Genomic DNA, 21274 nt, shown 5'->3' on the forward strand with positions numbered 1-21274 from the left:
TGATAATATACAGTCATACCCAACTGAAGGTTTGTATACAGTATAACAAACATGATATTTCAGATTGGAAACACAGCTCTCTCCTTTGTACAAATCAGCAGAAATAGGAACAGCTTCACATATTCCTTTCATAGGTGTTTTAAGCTGTTAATCACTTTTCAAAATACAATTGAGGCAGAAGGGAGCCTCTCTAAGATTTTCCAGGTTGGAACTAATTTTGCTGCTTGAGTGTATTAGAAAGTGGGAGCTAGACTCTCTAATGAGAGATGTAAAGCATAGTCATGGACCACGTGCCAGACTATTCAAATAATTTACTTTTCTCGTTAGAGTTATACCAATGATTGAAAACAAAGGCTGTGAGGGGCGGTAGAGGGTTAGGGGGTTGATTAAGTGAATATATAGGTAAGGAGCAATATCAAGCTTGATGACTTCATCCAACTGTGCTAATCCTAAAGCTCTTCTAAGAATCTGTTTTCCATTTCCTATTAATTTTTATGCTCTCTGAATGCTATTTTTTATCTAGTTTTCAGAAATCTTCTTGAATAGAAAATCATCTTTCTGTAGATACTTAGCCAAGACATAATTGGTTTTATTTTAATTTCACTAATATTCATGTTTGGAAAGAAAGTAAAATTGCTGTAAAGGATAAGTGAACCAGTATTTGTGGTTTAGGACTTTGTAGCTTTATTTTATCAAATGTGAATTTTTCCCTTTGGCCATTTGATGTTTTACCTTTTACTGTAACCCTTAATTTAGCTATTGTTTGTTCTCAAACACATTTTACTTCTTAGTCCCAGAAGTTCCAATAAAGTAAAAAATTTTAAATACTTAAAAACATTTTGAACTATTGTTTACTAAAAGAGCATTCAGTCAGAATATTATATCAACTATAAGACTCATTGGGATTCTAAAGACCCAGAGTGTGCTTTTTTGCATTTAGCTCACTGTGCTTTTTTCTTGTTTTTATTCAGTTGGAATGCTTGACGATTCTGCTGAGAACTTCTAAGGTTGAGACCCTGAGGAGCCCAGCTGGAAAATGCCGTCTGAACGCTGCCTCAGGTGAGCCCTGTGGGATATGTCCTTGGGTGGTGTAGTCAGCCCTGAAATTTTCGAAATCTTCATACTGCCCATTTCAGGGCCCAGTGCAGAGTGGGGCACAATGCATATTTGAGGGAATTCAGCAAACCAGTCCTAGTGTGTGTGAGTTTAGTGTGGTAGCACCAGGGCTAACTGTTGTGGCCTAATTATTAGTCAGAGCTAGATAGGTTTCATCATTCTTTTATGCTACTTTTTTCTCTCTTGCTTATTTAAGATATTAACCTCCCTCCAAAAAAAGATATATTGCTATAAAAGTACATGATTTTAAAAAATAATCAGAAAGCTATACATATATATGACTGTCATCCCCTTAAAGCAATCACTGGGGAGTATAATACATATCTGCAAAATATTCATATTTCCTTTTAATAATTCATTTATTTAACAGATATTTATTGCACATTCTACTTATTACAGAGGATCTGGAAGTGAATAAAATGGATAAGGTTACTGCCCATATAAAATGTATATTCTATGGGCAAATCCCATCGGAAACAAATGCAAATATAATTGTGGAAAGACCTCTGAGGGAAAAGTACAGGACTGGTAGAGTGAGGAATTGCCTTGGAGAAGAAATGCTCTCTCATCTGAGATCTGCAGGATGGGATGATGTAGGAAATGTCTCGGGCGGGAAGGAGCTTGGCACATTCCCCAAACTGAGGGGCAGTCAGTCATAAAATGCAGGTCATTCCTTTGACTAGACTCAGTGGGGGCAAGTCTTCATTCTCTGAGGAAGCAGTCATAAGGATCTTCAGAGCAAAGAATAAGAAAGATGATAAACCTGGAAAATACCTTCTTTATAAAAATATTAAGAAGGGTTATGTCTATGAAATAATAAGACCAGCATTCTTCCACAACTCTTAAGCTGTTAGAGATAACTAGTTCCACCAAATGTGTTCAGAAAGAGGCATTGCTACTGCCAGTGTGTGCTCTGCACTCTCCAGATGAGTCCGTGGCTCTAGATCAGTGCTTCTCAGAGGGGGATGAATTTGCCCCAGAGTACATTGTACATTATCTGGCAACAGTTGGGTTATTACTGGGGGTTGGGGGTGCTAAATATCTTAAAATGCCAAAGACAGCCTTCCCACCCCCATAGCAAAAAGGAAAAGAAAAAACAAAAGGATCTAACCCAGAATGTCGGTTTCAGTGACATGGAGAAATCCTGCTCTAGATCTGGCTTCCCGCCAGCATGGCACATAGAGACCAGTATCTGTCTGCCACCACCTCAGCCAAGTGCTCTATTTTTGCCTACCAGGATCCATGTGCATTCTTCTGAAAGTGATTTTTAATTTTAAATCTGCCATCTCTGTTTTTACTGATCGAGTCCCACTGCCATTTCTCCTCCACAACGCCATCATCTCTAGACTGGCTTTTCCTTCTGTGCTTTGATGCAGAGCCCTCCCTTCCCCACTTTCAAATTTCCCCTGTGTCCTGTGGGACTGTTATCATCTCCCTCACCCCGAGAAGCTCTGTTCACCTCCTGATCATAGAGACCTGCCTTCTCCTGAGGTAGCCCTCTCAAGTGGAGACATTACAACTTCCTTATGTCTAGTCTAAGAATGGATAGAGAGACTGTTGCCACCCTGGGACATTGTTTTCCCTTGAGCTAATTATTGCTCACACTGGTTTGAGACAGCAGCAATGAAGACTTGCTTCTGAAGGTGGCGCTCTTCAACTCTCACACCCTCACTCACCGCCTCTCCGCTGCTGCCTGGGGTCATCTTCCCTCCTTCACTGAGCGTTTGACACCTGGCTCAGTCTTTTACTTCATGGCAAATCCTTTACTCCTCCCCAGTGCCCTCAGTGTTTGCCACCTTCATGGCCTTGGGTCTTCAACCTGCTTATGTCCAAAGACCTTCTCCCTCCACTGAGCCACCTGCTCCCCTGGTCACACCTTGGGTCTGGCATCCCCTGTAGTTGCTGTGTTTCTGAAAGCACTACGTCAGCCACGCTACTTTTACCAGGACTACTCCCTCTAGCTTGCCTGTTTAGTCACCTCTGTCATGGTTGTACTTTAACCTCATTGCAATGTCTTATCTACGGATTCTGCTACTTTCTACCAGTCCTTCAACCCTTTCTTATCCAGTTGAGATTCTATCACTCTTTTAAATCCTTAATTTCTCTTGCTCCCTGCATTTTTGATGCATTTGCCTGACAAAAATCTCAACTTGGATGAACCCAGCTATTCATGTTTTCATGCCTACATGGTCCAGTAGAAATTGGTTCCACTAAATCTTTAAGCCCCAAATGCTCATAGTTTTAATATATTTCTGTTCCACTTATTCTTTCTCTCCTGATACTCAGAGGGAAGTCTTCCACAACTGAGCCCAGCCCTGCTTCTGTGTTTTGAATTCTATCTTTCTTACCTTCTCAGCAACCTTTGACTATGGATTGTCCCTCATCTGTGTTCTGCATATGTAGAGATGAGGTACAGATTTATGCCTCTAGACAGACCTTTTTCTGAGCTCCAGCTTCTATCCGATGTCCTCCTTTGTCCTCAGGATTCCAGCCATTAACCTTCTGTGTAAGGGCCATTCTCCCTCCTGCCACGGGATTATAGGACTTGGTGTCCTCCTGCCTGGGAAACTCTTTTTTGTCTTGTTTGCTACAGCCCATTGTGCCAGCCATACTTCAGGGAGGCCAAGTTATTTGATTAATGTGTAACTGCCTTGCTTAACTGAATGTTCCACAAGGAGTGCTACCAGGTTTGGTTTGTTCACCATTTTATCTCTAGGACCGAGCACAGTACCTGGAACAGGATGAATAAATGTTTCTTGAGTAAATAAATAAAGGAATGAATGAAGGAAGAAATGAAACAAAGCTATTTATTTATAATTAAGTTTCTTTCTTCATAGTCTTCTTATTTCTTAATCATTCTATAAGCATATTATGTCTTCTTTGCTTATTATTTCAACCATTGCTATTAATTGTTAGCATTTACTTTAAAGTGTTTACAAATTAGAAAATTTCTTATAAAAAATGAAGTTTCATTATGGGGTCTTTTAACAGCCTGACCACTTTAATAAGTAAGATTGTTTCAATATTAATGTATTTAATTTATATACATTTAAAAAATTTTTGACTGTGGAATTGAAGTCATTAGGATATTCACTTCATAGTTCATCAATAGACTGGATTGAGACAATCATGAATAATTCTAGTATGATCAGGTATTTTGTTCAGTCTTTTTCTTTCTTCTGTGGTTTATTTTAGAAATAAGGCTCTTTCTGCTACTTGACTGCTTTTGATATATAAGTATGTAATACCTTACTGGTAGCCTTACTTGAATACTACTTGCATATTTGTATATATCAAAATGCTAGGGAAACATTGATATATAAATTAACTCAAATTTTTAAAGTTGAAATGCAGGATGTTTAAAAACTAAACAGCTGTTAGAGGAGCTTGAGACCTTCGCCCATTGTCCTTTACAAGATTACAAAGAGTCTTAATATCTTAGAGGGAGGGATAGTTATTTTGTACGAACCATGGGTATGGACTTGGGGGGGGATTGCTGGGGGAGGGAGATGCTGGGTGGAGGGGAGTAAAGGGGAGAAAATTGGAACTATTGTAACTATAATCAATAAAGAAAAGCTGGGGGAAAAAAAACTAAACAGCTGTTTTGGAATTTAGATCTTAAAAACTCACTGAACACAGTCAAAATTTATTGTATGAAAATGAGACTCTGTGAGGTTTCTGTGATCAAAAATGTTAACTCTACGCACTTGAAGTAGTGATTTGCACTAAAGCAGTGCTTCACTCCGAGGGAGTACCATGTCATGAACATCATGCTCTGCATTTGATTTGTTAGTTTTTGCCATCAATTTCAGAATGAAAGTTAAAGACTTAAAGTCCGGAATAGCCCTGTTTCTAAGACATCATTGATTTATCTCCCTGTCACTGGATGCTGACATATGGCCAATCAAATGGTTGCTCCCTGGCATCACTAAAAACCAATTTGCAGCTCAGGGAGTCTGGGGCTTCCCATGTTGATCTGCAGAGTCTGGGCCCTGTGAGGTACAGGAGCAGCCAGGCTCATCGGCAGCCTGGCAGGGTGCCCGTTGCTCTCATAGAGTTCTGATGGAAATAAGTGAAGGACACATCTCCCGGGGAACTTGTACACTGTCCAATTGACTGTATTTCAAAGCATATTTATAATTTAAAATTGTCAAGGAGTCACATTTTTTTAAAAAGGCAAAAAGAAACAGATAGAGTGAATTTCAGCTATATAGATTATTTAACTCATTATATCCAAAAAAATTATCATTTCCATGTGTAATCAGTTAAAACAATTTGATGAGTTATTTGGCAGTCTTTTTTTCATTCTGCATCTGGCATCCAGTGTGCAGTTTGGTCAGTGGCCCCAGTCCAGTGGCATTGTGTTGGACAGTGCAGTGCTAGGGACTCCATTGGAGGGAAGGCTGTTGGGATTGCCTTGCGGAAGCCAGTCAGCCTCTGCACTCACCTGGGAATTTTGAAGTGGAAGCATTACTTTCATGGAGCAGCTTCCTCAGTTTCAGGATGACACTCAAACTTGTATACCCTTGGGAGATATGCCTCCTGTTTTGTTTCTTTTCAGTAATTTAGGAAGTTTTAGGAATACGATTTTCCTTTCTTCTTTGTTCCCTAAATAATGGAGGGACATTGCTCCAACTAGGGAGGTTTAGTGTGCTAATCTGGCATAAGTTATAGATACCAAGCACATATCTGCTTCCCATCTTAATGTAGCCTTTGATGCACCTCTTCCTGGTTTCTGATTATTGACTTCAAATGGGCCTGCTGTCTTTCAGCTGTGTTCTGTGGCCACACATGCCTTCACATTTAGTGGGTTGAGGTCTTTTGTAGAGTTACATATAAGAGTGAGTGGAAAGTTACTTTCAGACTACAATAATGATTTGTTGTTTAACAGGCCTTTCATTCTTGCCAAAAGTTGGAGTATTTGTTTTTGCTTTTAAGAATTCCTAACATATTGGTTCCAAAATATTTGGAATCTTGTGCCAAGTTTTGCCTTAAATATTTAGCATGTTGTGTTCTTTAAGCTTGAGTATTTCAAACCCAGCTGAATGATCCTGTGCAATTGTGCAGCAAAACAATTGTTTCAAAACCAAGCTCTTTATTCTTTTGCAAATTTCAGTTTACAGCTTTTTGTCCCTAGCAAGATTTATTTGCTGCCAACTGATATCTGAAATTCAAATACTGATTCAGTCTTAATAAAAGGAGATGAATCGTGCCACTATATTTGGAAAATGAGTAAGGAAACATTTTAAGGCAATTATTTTAATATATTTTCTTCCACTACAAATGAAATTTCAAAGTACATTTATTAAGTATTTAAGGTGATTATTAAAAGGGAGAAAAGTTAGAAGAGTTTCAAATAAATTTTCTAAGGTTATTTAAAAAATCTGCTGTTCCAAAACTTACCTAAATTATAGTGCAAAGATAAATGTTCTGAATCATGATTTCAAACATTTCTTATCACTATGTTATATAAATATGTTCATGTATAATAGTTTAAAAGAACTTTGATTTTGAGATTAACGATACATAGTATAAATATAAAATTAATAGGAACCTTGTGAATTTTTTACTTGCCATCATAGATTTTTAACACCCTTTTTACAGATTATTACATTTTTGCTTTGTCTTTGTTTTTAAGCAGGAGGATGAATTTACATAATTGTGTTCTTAAAGCTAGGTTCTCAGAGCGCCTGATCTTGGACCTTCGGTTTTCTATTATGTAAACTAGGGATAATGACAGTACCTAACTCATTGGGTTGTTATGAATATTAAGTGAATTAATAGTTAAATACCACTAAGAGTAATTCATAGAAAATAATAAGACCTTTGAGTTTGTAAAATATATAAAAATCTTTTTGGTGGAAGAGAGATTTTTTTCAAAAACTATTTTAGAGATTTACTTAGCTGATAGAATATTTCTCTCACTATTTTATTCCTTCATGTCTTTAATTGAGCCATGCTAATTAATCTCCATTTTAGACTTGGAAATGTGTGGTAAAAAGTTACTTTTGCTTCTGAATGCAGTTTTCAGTTGTTGATTTAATGATGATAGTAACCATTTCAAAACCCACTGTTGCATTTCAACTGAAAATAATCCTCCCACCTTACCATGAGAACTTTCTATATCATCACCTTCTGTCAAGTATTTTTTCTTTCAATAGTTCTGTCATTTTGGGGCCTCCCCAGTCAGAAATGTCCAATACAGCTTACTGGCTACACTCTGACATTTCATAGGAAGCACTGGCTTCACGTTAGGGTGGTGTGATTCATGCTGAATTGTAATTTACCAGCCAACTGGCACCACAGGCTGGGCAGAGCCCTGTCAAATAAATTAACCATGCATTCTAGGCCAGTGGTTCCTGCCTAACTCCCCTGAGTGCCTCTTTCACACTCAGAGGGAGGGATTGGATAGGAGAGACGGTGCCCAGCCATCCACATAGTATCTTTACTCAGCTTAACGAAGAGTCCACAGACCTGAAATAGGGATTGATGGCCCTTATTCTTGTTCTGGGCATAGTTTATGACTGGGGCAGCTCCCTCATCTCAGTGCAGTGCCAACTCTTAGAGTTTAGCACACTGTGGAGATTTTCTTACATCAAAGCTGTAATTGTCGATACTTGTCTCTATATAGTTTTCATTTTGTGTTTATGGCATTACCATTACATTATTTTAGGAAGATCTGGGGTTTCCCCTGGGGGTTTTGAAAGGACATGGGAAGAGTATTTTAGAATGGGGTACGGAATGAAGAAATTTCACAATGGGCAAGTTTAGCAACTTCAAAAAATGAACAGGAAATAAAATTGTTTAGTCATTCATCAATCTAATACAATGATCACATATACACACTGATTGCTGACATTACAGTTATATTTTAATTTCAGGCTTAAATATTTTTCACTTACAATGGCATTTCTTTTGATGTTCTTAATTTTCCAAGTTTAATACTAAGCAGCTATGGTTTAATCGATTAGTAGCTTTTTACATGGATGGGCCCCGGCAGTCCTTTTTTTCTCAAACCAACATTTGTTCAGTTTTATCTGGATCTCTGGTGAGTTGGGCAGGTCCAGCAGACCCTGTGCTGGATCAGTGGATGGCTGTGATTGCGTTCAGGGCTTGTATTGTCCCCACACAGGAGTCACAGGCTAGAGATGGAAGCAGAGAGTTTGGGAGCAGGTCACAGAGCAGACAGAGTCATGCACAGACTACACAATTTAGATACACTTTCACTCAGAGATGTACACGTACTGAGGGAACAGAGGCTTAGAGCAGAGAGGCTCACAGACCCACACACATGGGTCTGCACAGACACGGATGGCCACACACACACCAGTTCAGAAAGAGGAGCCCTAGTAGGAAAGAAAAAGGACCCTGAAGGGGTGAGGACAAGAGACATCTAGAAAAAGAGAGCAAGGGCTTGGTGGAGAGAAAGAAGATGGGGGAATATGGAGGTCCGCTCCTGTTGCACCCTGGAATCTGCGTTCCCCAAGTTGGTGAGAAGGGGTGAGGGAGCACGGGGCATCCAGGGCTGGGGAGAGGACCCAGGCTGACTTGATTGCCCTTGTTCACAGTATTCAAGAAATGCTGACAGGCCAGAGGCTCTGCCACTCGGAATCCCACAATGATAGTGTCCTGGCGGCCCTGAATCAGCAGAGGAGTGATGGCATCCTCTGTGATGTCACCCTGATTGCCGAGGAACAGAAATTCCATGCTCACAAGGCAGTCCTAGCAGCCTGCAGCGACTACTTTCGGGTAAGTCAGGGTGGTTTGTTTCTCTTAAGATGTCCGTTCAACAGAGGATGATCAAGTTTCCTAAAGGGTCATACAACCATCAGCCAATCAAAAGACAGTTCCCAGAGTTGTGAATGTTGGGGGTCTATCTTGGGCAAAATGAGTCAGGGGCCCTATTGGGAAACCTCTCTCATCTGGGTCTCTGGATATCCTTTCCAGAGTGACCTCCAGACCTCTTCTTTGCATCTGAGTTGAGGGGCATTTGACATTTGACCACCATAAAAAGTGTGGCTTTATAGTTCTCTTTAATGGGGGTATGGGCTGGCTTTATAGTGCTCCTTAATGGGGGTATGGGCTGGGGGTAGGACCTTCCTTCCTTCCTTCCTTCCTTCCTTCTTTCCTTCCTTCCCTGATTTGAGAAAGAAACAGACATCAGTTTGTTGTTCCACTTAGTTATGCATTCATTGGTTGCTGCTCGTATGTACCCTGACCAGAGACCAAACCTGCAACCCTGGCATATTGACACAAGCTCTAACCAACTGAGCTACCTGGCCAGGGCCTGGATGTTTCCAGATTTAGGATCGGAAGGACAATCTGAAAACAATTTATTAAAATAAACAAAGTCCCTAAAGATATGAATGTTTCTGATCTTTAATTTTCTATGCATATCCTTGTCTTCGTCCTTTCCAACTCTGTGCTCTAGGGACAGAGATGAATTGGCCTCATGGATCTTTCTGGTTGACATATGTGTATCCATGTCGTCTTGTTTAGCAAAACTCTGGAGTTTGATTTCTAGTGGCTAATGAAATATAGTGACATATTTGTTGTTTTTTTGAAGATGAATGTGTACAGTATGGTGATAGCTAGTTAAATGCCATTTATTTAGTACTTTCTGTGACTCAGGTGGTGGAAAAAGGATTGTATATACACATCTCATTTAATCCTCACAACAACCCGTTTTACAAACACATACATGTACTATAAAAATGAACATTTTACATATGCGAAAACTGAATCTTGGAAGTTAAATAATTTGATATAACTTAGAGGTTAAGTAATAAGTCACACAGTTCATAAGTGGCAGATCTAGAATTAAAATCCATGACTGACTCTTAATTAACATGCTGTTCTACCTCTTACATGGACAATCATTAACCAGAATATTTCAAAATATTAATTCTGAACATATATTATTCAATTATTATTTAATTTTATTTTCAATGTTATTTTGATAAATAATTTCAAAACATAAGCACATACAATCTCTATATAAGTGAGAATATATATACAATGGCGAATTAAAAAAAGTTTTCTTTACAAAAGTCTCAAAATGATACAGCAACCAACTTAGGCCCATGGGCAATTTGATTTGATTTGAATATTTCAAATAATAATCTTTTTCTTTTCTTTTTTTTTTTTTTTTTTGATGATTAAGAGACAATATCAACTGCACGCAATTGTGAACCAACAGTTAAAGACAATTTTCAAAGATGCCAAATCATAAAAGAAAGACTTTTAGAAAAAGTGTTTTAAATGTGGTGAAACCTAGTAATGTAGAGGATAAAGAGGTAATTACTTAAAATGTCTATCTAAAGCAAAAAGTAGGAATTCAATTCTAAACTGCAGAAATGAAGTAGAGTATCTGAAAAGTGACCTTTAGTAGCACTAGTATAATAATACATTTTATACACTTTCAAATTGTTGGGCATTAATCTTCCAGAAGGATTATATTAATCAGAGGGTGTTTCAAACAACATACTTTGGGTTGTTATGTATAACATGTGCACATTATATAATATGAGTTTTGTCTTCCTGCACACCATAATATACCCCTCTTGGTGCTTAGCTTCTTTCCTCTTAAATCTCTTCTGATTGGGTTTTTAATTTAATTTTGGGAAACGGTTTGATATTGTGCATGTGTATGTATGTGAGCAAGTGTATGCTAGTGTAAGAAAACATCTTCCATGTTGGCATTTAATAGTTTTTGTTGCTACTCCCAATTTTTCATCTCTTTTGCCACAATGCTCCCAATACTCTGGTAGGTTATACACAGAGTACTGCCTTTATAATACTTGTGTTATATTGCCAGTGAGGAAGGCTTTATTATTGTCATTCTGCAGAGAAGGAAACTAAAGTGCAATGTGCTTAAATAGCCTGCCCAAGGACTGACAGATGTTAAGGAAAAGAGCTGATTTTCACACACTGTGGCATCTGTCTCCTTCAGTTCCAGGTGTGCTCTCTCCACTTAACCACATATCCTGCTGGATTCATGCATAATTTCTTCAATTTAATCACCTGTTTTTGAGATGAAAATTAAGTGACTTGTGTATTGATTGTTCAGATTGATAAACCAAGACAAAGTTAGAACAGTTGGCACTCCTCTTTTGTATGCACTGTGCTGAATGCTGGAGTTAAGATATTTAACCAGACGTAGACTGAGCCTTGTGCTGTGTATCATTTGCTAGCTTTTTTTGTGTGTAACAAACCGTCCCAAAACTTAGAAGCTGGATAATTGGTCTGTCAGCTATGCTGATCTGTGCTGGATTCATTCTCACCATTGGTGGTTAAAGGAGAGTTGGCTGGAGGCTGGATGCTCTATGTTGGCCCTGTTCGTATGTCTGGTGGTTGGTAGGCTCTTGGCTGGGGTGGTAGGAGACAGTAGGCATTTATTTCTCATGAACAGGCTAGCCAGAACTTTTTCATATGACAAGACTTGTGTGAAGAGGGCAAGACTCAATGCACAGGTGCTTTTCAAGCTTTTGTTTGTACCATCTTTATTAGACATCAACCATTCATCAATCAAGTCAATGGCCAAGCCCAGAATCAGTGTAAGAAGGCATACCAAAAGCTGTAGATGTGAAAAGGGGGAACAATTTGTGGTCATATTTGCAACCTACCACTGTCAAGAATTGTCACGCATCTGTGATTTGCCCTAACAAGACAAAGTCTACCACAGTAGAAACATAAGACTCCTAAATCAGAGACAAAGGACAGTTGATTCCTCATAAGAACAGCAGTATCTGAATCTGAGCTTACTTGTACCTCTTTCCCAAGCCCCAATTCCCAGAGTGACGTGAAGAAGGCTGGTTGCACAGGAGAGAATCATTGAGCTTAGGGAACCCAGATCGTTTAAAATGAGGAGGAAATATGACTGTTCTTTGGTCTGGAGCAGCGATTTTCAACTGGTGTACTGCAAAAAATTTTAAAACATGCAATATCTGACTATTTAGTTAGGGGCACTGACGTCTTTTCCCTTAGATTGTCAAATAAAAAATGACAACAGCCGACACAACAAAAACCATCTGGTGTGAATGAATCAAAATTATGCCTTTTTTTTCAGATTGGCAAAAATATATCTTTTGGTGTGCAGCAGAATTTTAGTAATTAGTTTATGTGTGTCATGAGATGAAAGAGGTTGAAAATTGCTGCTCTGGTGAGAGAAATTATACTAAACAGTAAGCATCCCTACTCTTTGCTCTGCAAAGAGACTCTATCTTCCATGATTGTAAGCAGAACTGCCTTTTATTCCAAAGGGAGACACCTCTCTGTCATTCAAGGATGTTTGCTACAGATACTTCCTTGAAAAGAGTTCAGAACAAAGGACAGTCAGTGCCTCCCTCACAGTACACACAGAAATGCAAGTGACCCATGGAGGACAGTCTACCAACCGCCACATGCCCAAACTACAATTATGTTTGTCTTTCTTGTGTCTTGTATGCTACCATACTGAAGTAGCTAGAAACAGTATCCTGTTTTAGTAATTTCTGTATCTTTCACAAGCCTTATTATGTTGCCTCATGCTTAGTAAGCGCTCAATTAATATTTATTAAGCGAGTGAAGCAATGTTTTTCTAGTTGTCATAGAATTATGTATATTTCAACTTTTTAATATCCTGTATATAAAATATGCAAATTATTCATGGAATTTTCCTTCTAGTGCAATCTGTTCAAATTAATTAAGTGCTTTGATGTAAGTAGATTTTTTTGTACTCTGTATTCTGATATCTAGCAGATTATTTTGAAGCTGAAGTAATTGCTCTGGTTCAGGAAAGGTGAGACTGCAAAAGTGAAGAGAAGGCCAAGGTTTTTATATGAACTGTTTCTTTACGTTGATCTGACAATTAGCATTAGGTTTTCTTGATTGAAATACGAATAATGAACATTTAAGCACAAAGTACTGTGACTTCTTGTGATCACCAGTATTTTAAAAGGAAGGGTAAAAACGAATTCTTCAGTTGAGTAATAATGATTTTTTTAAATAATTAAAATTAGGCTTAATATCAGTGGTATGGGCACAACATGGCATTTGTCAAATGCTATCACTGAGTCACACCAGCGATTTTTTTTTTTTTTATAAGAGTATAAAGCAGTGGTGGAAAGAAGGAAGAAAAGAGCTTAGGAGTCAGGTCTGGATTTGAAGACAGCAACAGCGACTGTATCTCTCTGTTCACCATTGTTTCTCGCAATCCCTGGCAAATAGTAGGTGCTATTCTAATTAATATCTGTAGAGTTACTCAGCTATGTATTCTGTGGTCATAGACATGTCATCTTACTTCTCTGAACCTATGTTTTTTCATTTGTAAATAGGTAGTCATAAAGCACAACCCTCAGAATGGCTTCATATAGAGGTTTAGAGGAGGTAATTGTATAATGCGTCTCGCACACAGGAGACCTTCAATAAACATTAACCGTTTCATTCCTTGCACTACCTTGCAATTCCTGGTCATGCTCTGCCTGAGTGTTTGTGGGAAAAGGGGAGAGATCATAGTTAGGCTCACCCGATTATAGACTCATTTACCCTTTGATGTGTCTGAATAACTTTTTGGTTGCATCCTTTGTCATCTCTTCATTTTCTAAATATGATACCTCCTGCCTTCTTGCTTGGAACATTAGTAATCATCTAACTTTTCTCCTCCGTTGGTTTCCCTTTGCAAACTGTTGTGTAGGTGACTGTATGATTACTTTCAGTGCCTTGCTCAGGTCTTCCAAAGCTCACCACTCCCTGTACCTGGCTCCTGGAGTGCGCCTTCCTGCTGTGTCATTATCATTTATCCTCATCTTTGCTCTCCCATCTGTTCATTTGATGTAGCCATGCTGTTCTCTAAACACGCTCTATTCCACTTGAACGCCTCTCTACTTCTCAGCCTTGCTAATGACTGTTCCTTCCACCTGTAACTGCCTGTTCCTTTCTTAGTCCACCCCATGCATCTACTAAGATATGTCAGAACCAACAAAAAATGTGAAATCCTTCTCAAAGGTTTCATCCTCTGCCATCTCCCTAAATTCATATGCAAGGCCTCCCTTTCTCAAAACTTTTAAAATGTAGCTTGTCTCTCTCATGGAATTAAAGGTCAACAAAAATAAAAATGCAATCTATGGAACAGGAGAAAATATTTGAATATTTGGAAATACTATATTTGATAAGGCATTAAGATCCAAAATATATAAGAAACCCAAACAACTCAATAAAATAAATCCTTTTAAAAATTATTAGAGAAACAGAATAGACATTGTTTCCAAAGAAGACATACAGATGGCCAATGGGTATGTGAAAAGTTCCTCAACTTTGCTAATCATGAGGAAAGTACAAAGCAAAACCACAATGAGATAGCACATCACATCTATTAGAGTGGCCGTTATGAAAAAGATAGGCAATAAGAAGTGTTGACAAGGATGCAGAGAAGAGGAAATCCTTTCACACGTTAGTGGGAATGTAACTGTGCAGCCACTATGGAAGTGAAAGAATATGGAAGTTCTTCAAAAATTAAAAATGAAACTGCCACATATAATCTAGCAATTTTGTTTCTGAGTATGCAACCAAAAGAAATGAAATCAGGAACTCGAAGAGATATCCACATGCCCATGCTCTTTGCAGCACTATTTATTATAGCCAAGACCTGAAGCAACCTAAATGTCCATCCCTGCATGAATGGATAAAGAAGATGTGGTTGTGTGTGTGTGTGTGTTTATATATAATGGAATATTATGTATCCATGAGAAAGAAGGAAATCCTGCTATTTGCCATGACATGAATGAACCATGAGAGCATTATGCCAAGTGAAATAAACCAAACAAAGAAAGACAAATATTGTATGACCTCACTTATACAGGAGAGTAGAATGGCAGTGGCCAGGGGCTGGGAGTGGGTGAAATGGAAAGATGTTGACAAAGGGTACAGATTTCCAGTTATAAAATGAATAAGTCCTGAAGAACTGATCTATAGCAGGGTGACTGTAGTTAACAAAATACTGTATTTTAGACTTGAAAGTTGCTAAAAGAGTAGATCTTTAAAGTTCTTACCACACACACAAAGTGAGGGGATGATGTGTTAACTAACCTTATTGCGGTAATTGTTTTGCAATTTATATGTATATCAAATCATTACATGACACACCTTAAACTTACACAATGTTATGTGTTAATTGCATGTCAATAAAACTAGAAAAAATTAAAAAGGAATTAAAGATTCTATCTCATGTGTTAGAGCTCCTTTCACTGTAACTTCTCTGAAAGGGACTGTAACTAGCTGAGGACTAGTTCATCGATGTACTGTTGAACAAAATTGAATGAGGCAGTATTGAACCAAAGGTAGCAGGAGAAATTAGGGGCCTTATGATTTAATGTGTGCGTGAGAGGTGGGGACTAGGCAGCCTCTCACCCTCCTCCCTTGGGCAGTCCTTCTGACCGTGAGAACACAAAAGTTGCAGGTCCCCAGTGTGGGCAGTTCTGGGCTGTCAGCCACCCTGCAGCCCCAGAGGCTGTTGTTTAACATTTGCTGTCTCCGTCTTAAATCTCCACGAATGCCAACACTTTCTGGCCAAGGAAGCAGACGTCTTCGCTGCCTAACATAGCTTCGCATATGTGATGGTAAAGTGATTCAAATATGACATTTTGGAAAGTTAAATATTTGAGCCTCATTTTCCATTAGAACCTGAGTGTGCTCTGCCTGTGTAATTTTTAGTTGTGAAGTGAAGACAGTAAAGTCATGATAAAAATTTTTGTTTCATATATTTTTGTAATCATACTCTTCAGTCACTATTGACTAGAATTGATTAAAGGGCTATTAAAGGATTATGTAATATAATTAGAATTTTAATTTTTCTTTTCTTTTTAACTATATTGTATTGATTTTGCAATTACAGTTGTCCCAATTTTCCCCCTTGACCCCCCTCCACCCACCTCCCCCTCACTCCCTCAGGCAATCTCCACACCATTGTTCGTGTCCATGGGTCATGAATATAGGTTCTTTGGCTGCTCCATTTCCTGTACTGTCCTTCACATCCCTATGACTGATCTGTAACTACCAATCTGTACTTCTTAATCTCCCCACCTCTTCACCCATTGCCTTATGTACCCTTCCCTCCTGGCAACCATGAAATGCTGCCCATATCCATGAGCCTGTCTCTGTTCTTCTCGTTTGCTTAGTTTGTTTTATAGATTCAATTGTTCATAGATATGCATTTATTGCTATTTTATTGTCCATAATTTCAATCTTCTTTTTCTTGAATAAGTCCCTTTACCATTTCATATAATAATTAGAACTTAAAAGAAATCCTTACTCAAGCCAGCTGACCTAGAGTCTGCACGATCCTTCCCCATGTGGGAAGGCCACCCTCCCCTCCACACCCCCACTATTATTAGGGATTTCTGGACCCAAGGGTAGGTAGGACGATGACCATGTCCAGCTTGAAGCAGCTAGAGGAGCTTGAGACCTTTGCCCATTGTCCTTTATAAGATTATAAAGGGTCTTAATATCTAAGAGGGAGGGATTGTTATTTTTTATTATTAAAATAATTAATCATTAAAAAAAAAATCCTTACTCAAGGATATATCCATTGATTCCAGAGAGAGAGGAAGGGAGAGAGGGAAGGAGGGAGAGAGATGAGAGATGAGAGATGAGAGAGAGAGAGAGAGAGAGAGAGAGAGAGAGAGAGAGAGAGGAACATTGTTAGGTTTCCTCCCAACACACCCCGACTGGGGACAGAGCCCACAACCTAGGCATGTGCCCAGATGGGGACTCGAACTGTGACCTTTTGGTTTACAGAACCATGCTCCATCCAACTGAGCCACACCAGCCAGGTCTAGAAGTGAATTCTTTAAAATTCAGTAAGCGTTTGTTACATACCTACTATTTGCTAGACACAAAATTAATTCATAGTCTGGTAAGAGATACAGACAAGTGAACAAATACCTACAGTATAGTGTAATTGGTAGTAGGGCTTTGGAGTTGTATTTGGGGGCTTGAACCTTGTTTTTATCCTCTTCCTCTCTCTGGCATTCTCAATCAATAATAACTACTATGAATTGAGTATTTACTGTGCTATAGGCCACTTATTCTATGTATTTTTTGTGTATCAAAAATACAAAAGGTAGGCATTATTATTATTATCATATTGTATTTAAAAACAAAGAAAAGGCGGCCCAAATTTCACTAATTCACACGGGGGAATGAAGAGCAGGGGAAGGCCTGACCTAAGCCAGGAGCAGATGGCTGGAGGGAAGAGGATGTGCGTGAAGCCTGGTGTGCGGGCAGTGGTATATCCTTCTGATGTTACTGTAAGGGCAGAGGAGGTGGAATCCCCAGGACCTTGCTATGGATGATGGGTGGAGGAAAGACTTAAGAATGAGTGAGGCTCCTGGCTTGTATACAAGGGACAGGGGAGCAAGGTGTTGCTCACACTCCCCATAGACCTGCGGCCTGGCGGATGCTGGGGAAGGAGCGGCTGTGAGGCATGTTGAAGGCAGCCATTGCTGGTGCAAGCAGGGAAGGCTTAATGTGAGGATTTCAGGTTCCACTTGAGGCGTGGAGCCAATGCCTCTTTTCTGATCATTGCATCCTCAGCACCGCCACAGTGCCTGGCACCCTGCAGATCTTTACTATTCCTTCTCCCCCGTTGCAGTCTGACTGGAACAATTTCTTGCTGTGTCACATGGGTGGGGCCTCACCAAACCCCTCCTCGGAATTTTCGCCCTAAGAACACCCATTATATGTGCTATCCGCTTACCACATTACTTTGTCTTGTTTCCTAAGAAAGTTTCCTGTAAAGACTTGAAGGGAATAGCAAGGCTGACATGGAAACTTAAGTGAGATCGTTGTTGGGTTCCTGCTGTCTCCCACTTGGTGGTTTTATAGATTCTTCATTAACATTTCGGATCCTCAGAAATCATATACGTGTAAGACATACTGTGTTTATCACAGGAAAGATAAACAGCAACACAACATTGACAGTTATTTTGCTTCTAGCCGCCAAGCCTGCAGCCTCCTGCCTTTCTTCCTGGCCTGCTGCTCCGCCTCCATCAATTCTGTGAGCCTCCAACCAATATGCTTCCAGTAAAGCTTAAAAAATAAAGTGAAGAATGAAAATGAATGTCTTCTTAAACCGTCAAATGCTATCTGAATATTAAAGGACTTTTAATAGCTTTTGTCTCTCCTTCAGTCACCCTTGCCATGGCTTTCTCCTGGGCTCAGTGCTGTAATTAGGATTCACTCATTTGATCTCCAGGAATGTTGTCACTGTCTGATTAGTATGGTCCTCAAAAAATTAAATTTTAGCTGGGAGTAACTTATAGCTAACCTCATTTTCAGAAAAACAAATGAGTAAAAATAATAATAAAATTGCCCCCAATTCTTAATATCTATAGTAATTATTTTTAGTTTATCTTTTTGGTGCGACTGTAAGGATATAAATACCTACTGCTGTCCTACATACCAAAGCATTATACTGCAGTTATTGGTGCATGATTATCACTAAAATTAACTTCCATGATGTTCAGTATTTTTCATAGTTGATCTTGCACTGTCATGTCCTGTGATTAATTACTTTTCTTGAGGCCAAACACGCACTGCTGAGTTCTGTGGCTACTGGGTGTTTATGCTGAAACAGGAGCATTGCCAGTTCCTGCATATTTGCACACTGCTGTGTCCTTTCCTTTCCCTGACACCTGTATCTCATGTGTCAGTCACAGAGGGCTCTCAGTATCATTCTGATAGTGCATTCGAGTTATGCATTATACGGTAAACTGATCATGTTTTCTGTCAAGTGAATACTTGTTTTAACATTCAATTTTATAAAATCTGTTTATGGACATAATTAAAAAGTAGAACAATGTCTGTAGAAATAAAGAGTATGAGCAAATAAGCTTTAATCGGCTTTGAAGATATTGTGAAGACTCTAAGGGGAGGGGAAGAAAAGCTTAAGGAAGTTTAAGACTAATGGGCAGATTAAGAAGAATACTGGAAAGGGATTCAGATGTATGATGCTTTTGAAAAGTATATTTTCTTTTATGCTGGAAATAATTTATTTCCATCAAGAAAATAATGTATTTACTGGTGATAGTTAAATATTTTCACTGTAATTGGTTAAATTTTGAAGCAAAGAACTCGTGATAATAGGAAAAGTGAAAAATATATCCCTGCTATATTTTATTCCTGATGATAAATTAATTTTACTCTATGCAACTGTAAAATAATTTATCTGTAATATTTTTTGTTTTAAGTATTTTAAGCATTCCATATTTTAATTTTCTTAGATTTTGTTAGTATTTAATATTTAATTTTATTTAACTGTTTTCAATACAGTAACTATTGCTACTTCACAAATCACTGTGCTTCTCTATTACTTCTTAATGTGATGAGAACAAATTAATTCCATGACTGATAACAGTGCCAAACGGTACACGTAGTTCACTACTTTCTCAATTCTGTGGACACTTACTGGACATCCACTGTGTGCAGAAAAGCGTGTGGTGGATGTTGCAAAGGGTACGAAAAACACCACCACTGCAGCTGTGCATGAGATGTGAAGGCTGAGGCCTCAGGAACATGAGATTACACATCAGGAGGGGAAAGAAGGAGCAGGAAAGAAATGTCTATATTTAGAACTTAAAGGATGCCTTTACTTGGGTGGCAGAAAGGGAGTGAAAAGATGGCCAAGGTGACAAAAAAGGAAGTCAAAGGCATAGTACAAAGATAGCCAGCATGTACATTTTAATCAAAGCCTGAAAAGAAAAGGGTTTCAAGGGATTGGTGTATTCTGTAGAAGATCAAGGAGGGTGAAAAAAAATTCACTGTTCTTCAACAAATGGTTTCAGTAGAGTGTGAGGAAGGAAGCCCAAACCCAAGGGATAATATATACAAATATTGATCATTGCCACCTGGGTCCTGTGGACAGTGCCAGTCTGCAAAATGCTGGTTACCTGTTCACACAGATGAGCTACCTAATATAATGAAACATTGTTAATGCAACAGGCATTTTTTCACAGGAAGTCTCTCTGAGGGAAGCATGTAGTGAGTTCATTTGTGCTCTGGTAGGGAATTCTTACCTTGTTTCTGATGGACAAGAAGCAGTTTGAAGACAGCCTATATCGAGAAGCACTGGTGCAGATTATAGCAATGTAGCTGTACCCATCATCCCATTTTTATGTTTTATCCAGCTTTATTGAGATATAATTGACATGTAACATTAATGTCGTAAAGTGAGATGTTAAATGTCAGGTATAAACCAAGGTGCTGAAACATGCTAAATGCTAAATTAATAGTCCATAGTATTGGTGGTGGTTTTTATGCTTCAAGAAGAGGAGAGCAGAGTTTTGGTTTTTAAATTAAAATTCTGTTAGGAAGCAACATTGTTTTAGGCTACTCACCAAGCACAATTTTTGCCAATTGTGTCTGTATTTTAGATTTCAGTGTTTATTTTATTTTGAAATTATTTTCCCCAAGTACAAAGATGTACTTTAGAGATATAAATCTTTACTATTTTGAACATGCTACAAGCTCCCCAGGCACCCTGAATTCTCTTCACCATCACCTTTTTAGGATGTACAGTCCATGCCATTGCTTTCTCTGTAAGTTACAATCTAGGATTACTGTAAATGTAATTTTAAATGTTTGGAAAGATGTATATGGGATTAAAAAGGGTGCAAGTGAGATGTTCCTTGGCTTTATACTTTATGAAATAGGAATTTATGTGTGTGCCTAGCTGTTCTGTGTGCTACCTTAGTATTTTGAACAAATTTTGTTTTCCAGTTAAATGCCCCATTTGATAGAACTGGCATGAGATCTGGATGGACAGCAGAAAGGAAGGCAGCCTATATTTTATGTTCATACCTACCTAAACATCATAACATCATGCATTTTCATATTTACAAATGGTTTTAAATGTATGTGAGGGATTTCTTGATCTTAAACCTAGTTGTCTTAGAAGTGCGTACAGAGGTTAGAGCTTTGGCGTACTTTACATCCTTTCAGAAGAGTTTTGATACCAGTTCTGGGAGGGGTGTTGTCAGTCAGAAGCCGCTGTGTCTCCAGCCCACAGCAAGTGAGGACTTCTGTGCAGCATTATACACAGGAAGGATAAATAAACAAACTGAGATGACCCAAACAAGCTTCTGGTTTTTCTCCTAGACTTTGGGGAGAGAAAAGGATTAGGTAC

At 38.6% G+C, this 21274-nt stretch overlaps 1 protein-coding gene across 1 annotated transcript in view; it reads left to right on the plus strand.

The window, feature by feature from the left end:
- The first annotated feature begins 975 nt into the window (after nucleotides 1–975).
- The window catches only part of KLHL32 (kelch like family member 32), a 146730-nt gene continuing 126431 nt past the window's right edge, over nucleotides 976–21274 (plus strand). Inside the window, exons 1-2 of the mRNA XM_090280560.1 lie at nucleotides 976–1059; nucleotides 8685–8865. Coding sequence (XP_090136686.1) covers nucleotides 1037–1059; nucleotides 8685–8865 — 204 coding nt within the window. The 5' untranslated portion in view covers nucleotides 976–1036. The remainder of the gene's footprint in view (nucleotides 1060–8684; nucleotides 8866–21274) is intronic.

This window comes from Furipterus horrens, unplaced genomic scaffold, assembly GCF_987537825.1.
Source record: "Furipterus horrens unplaced genomic scaffold, mFurHor1.1.pri manual_scaffold_6, whole genome shotgun sequence".
NCBI lineage: Eukaryota > Metazoa > Chordata > Mammalia > Chiroptera > Furipteridae > Furipterus > Furipterus horrens.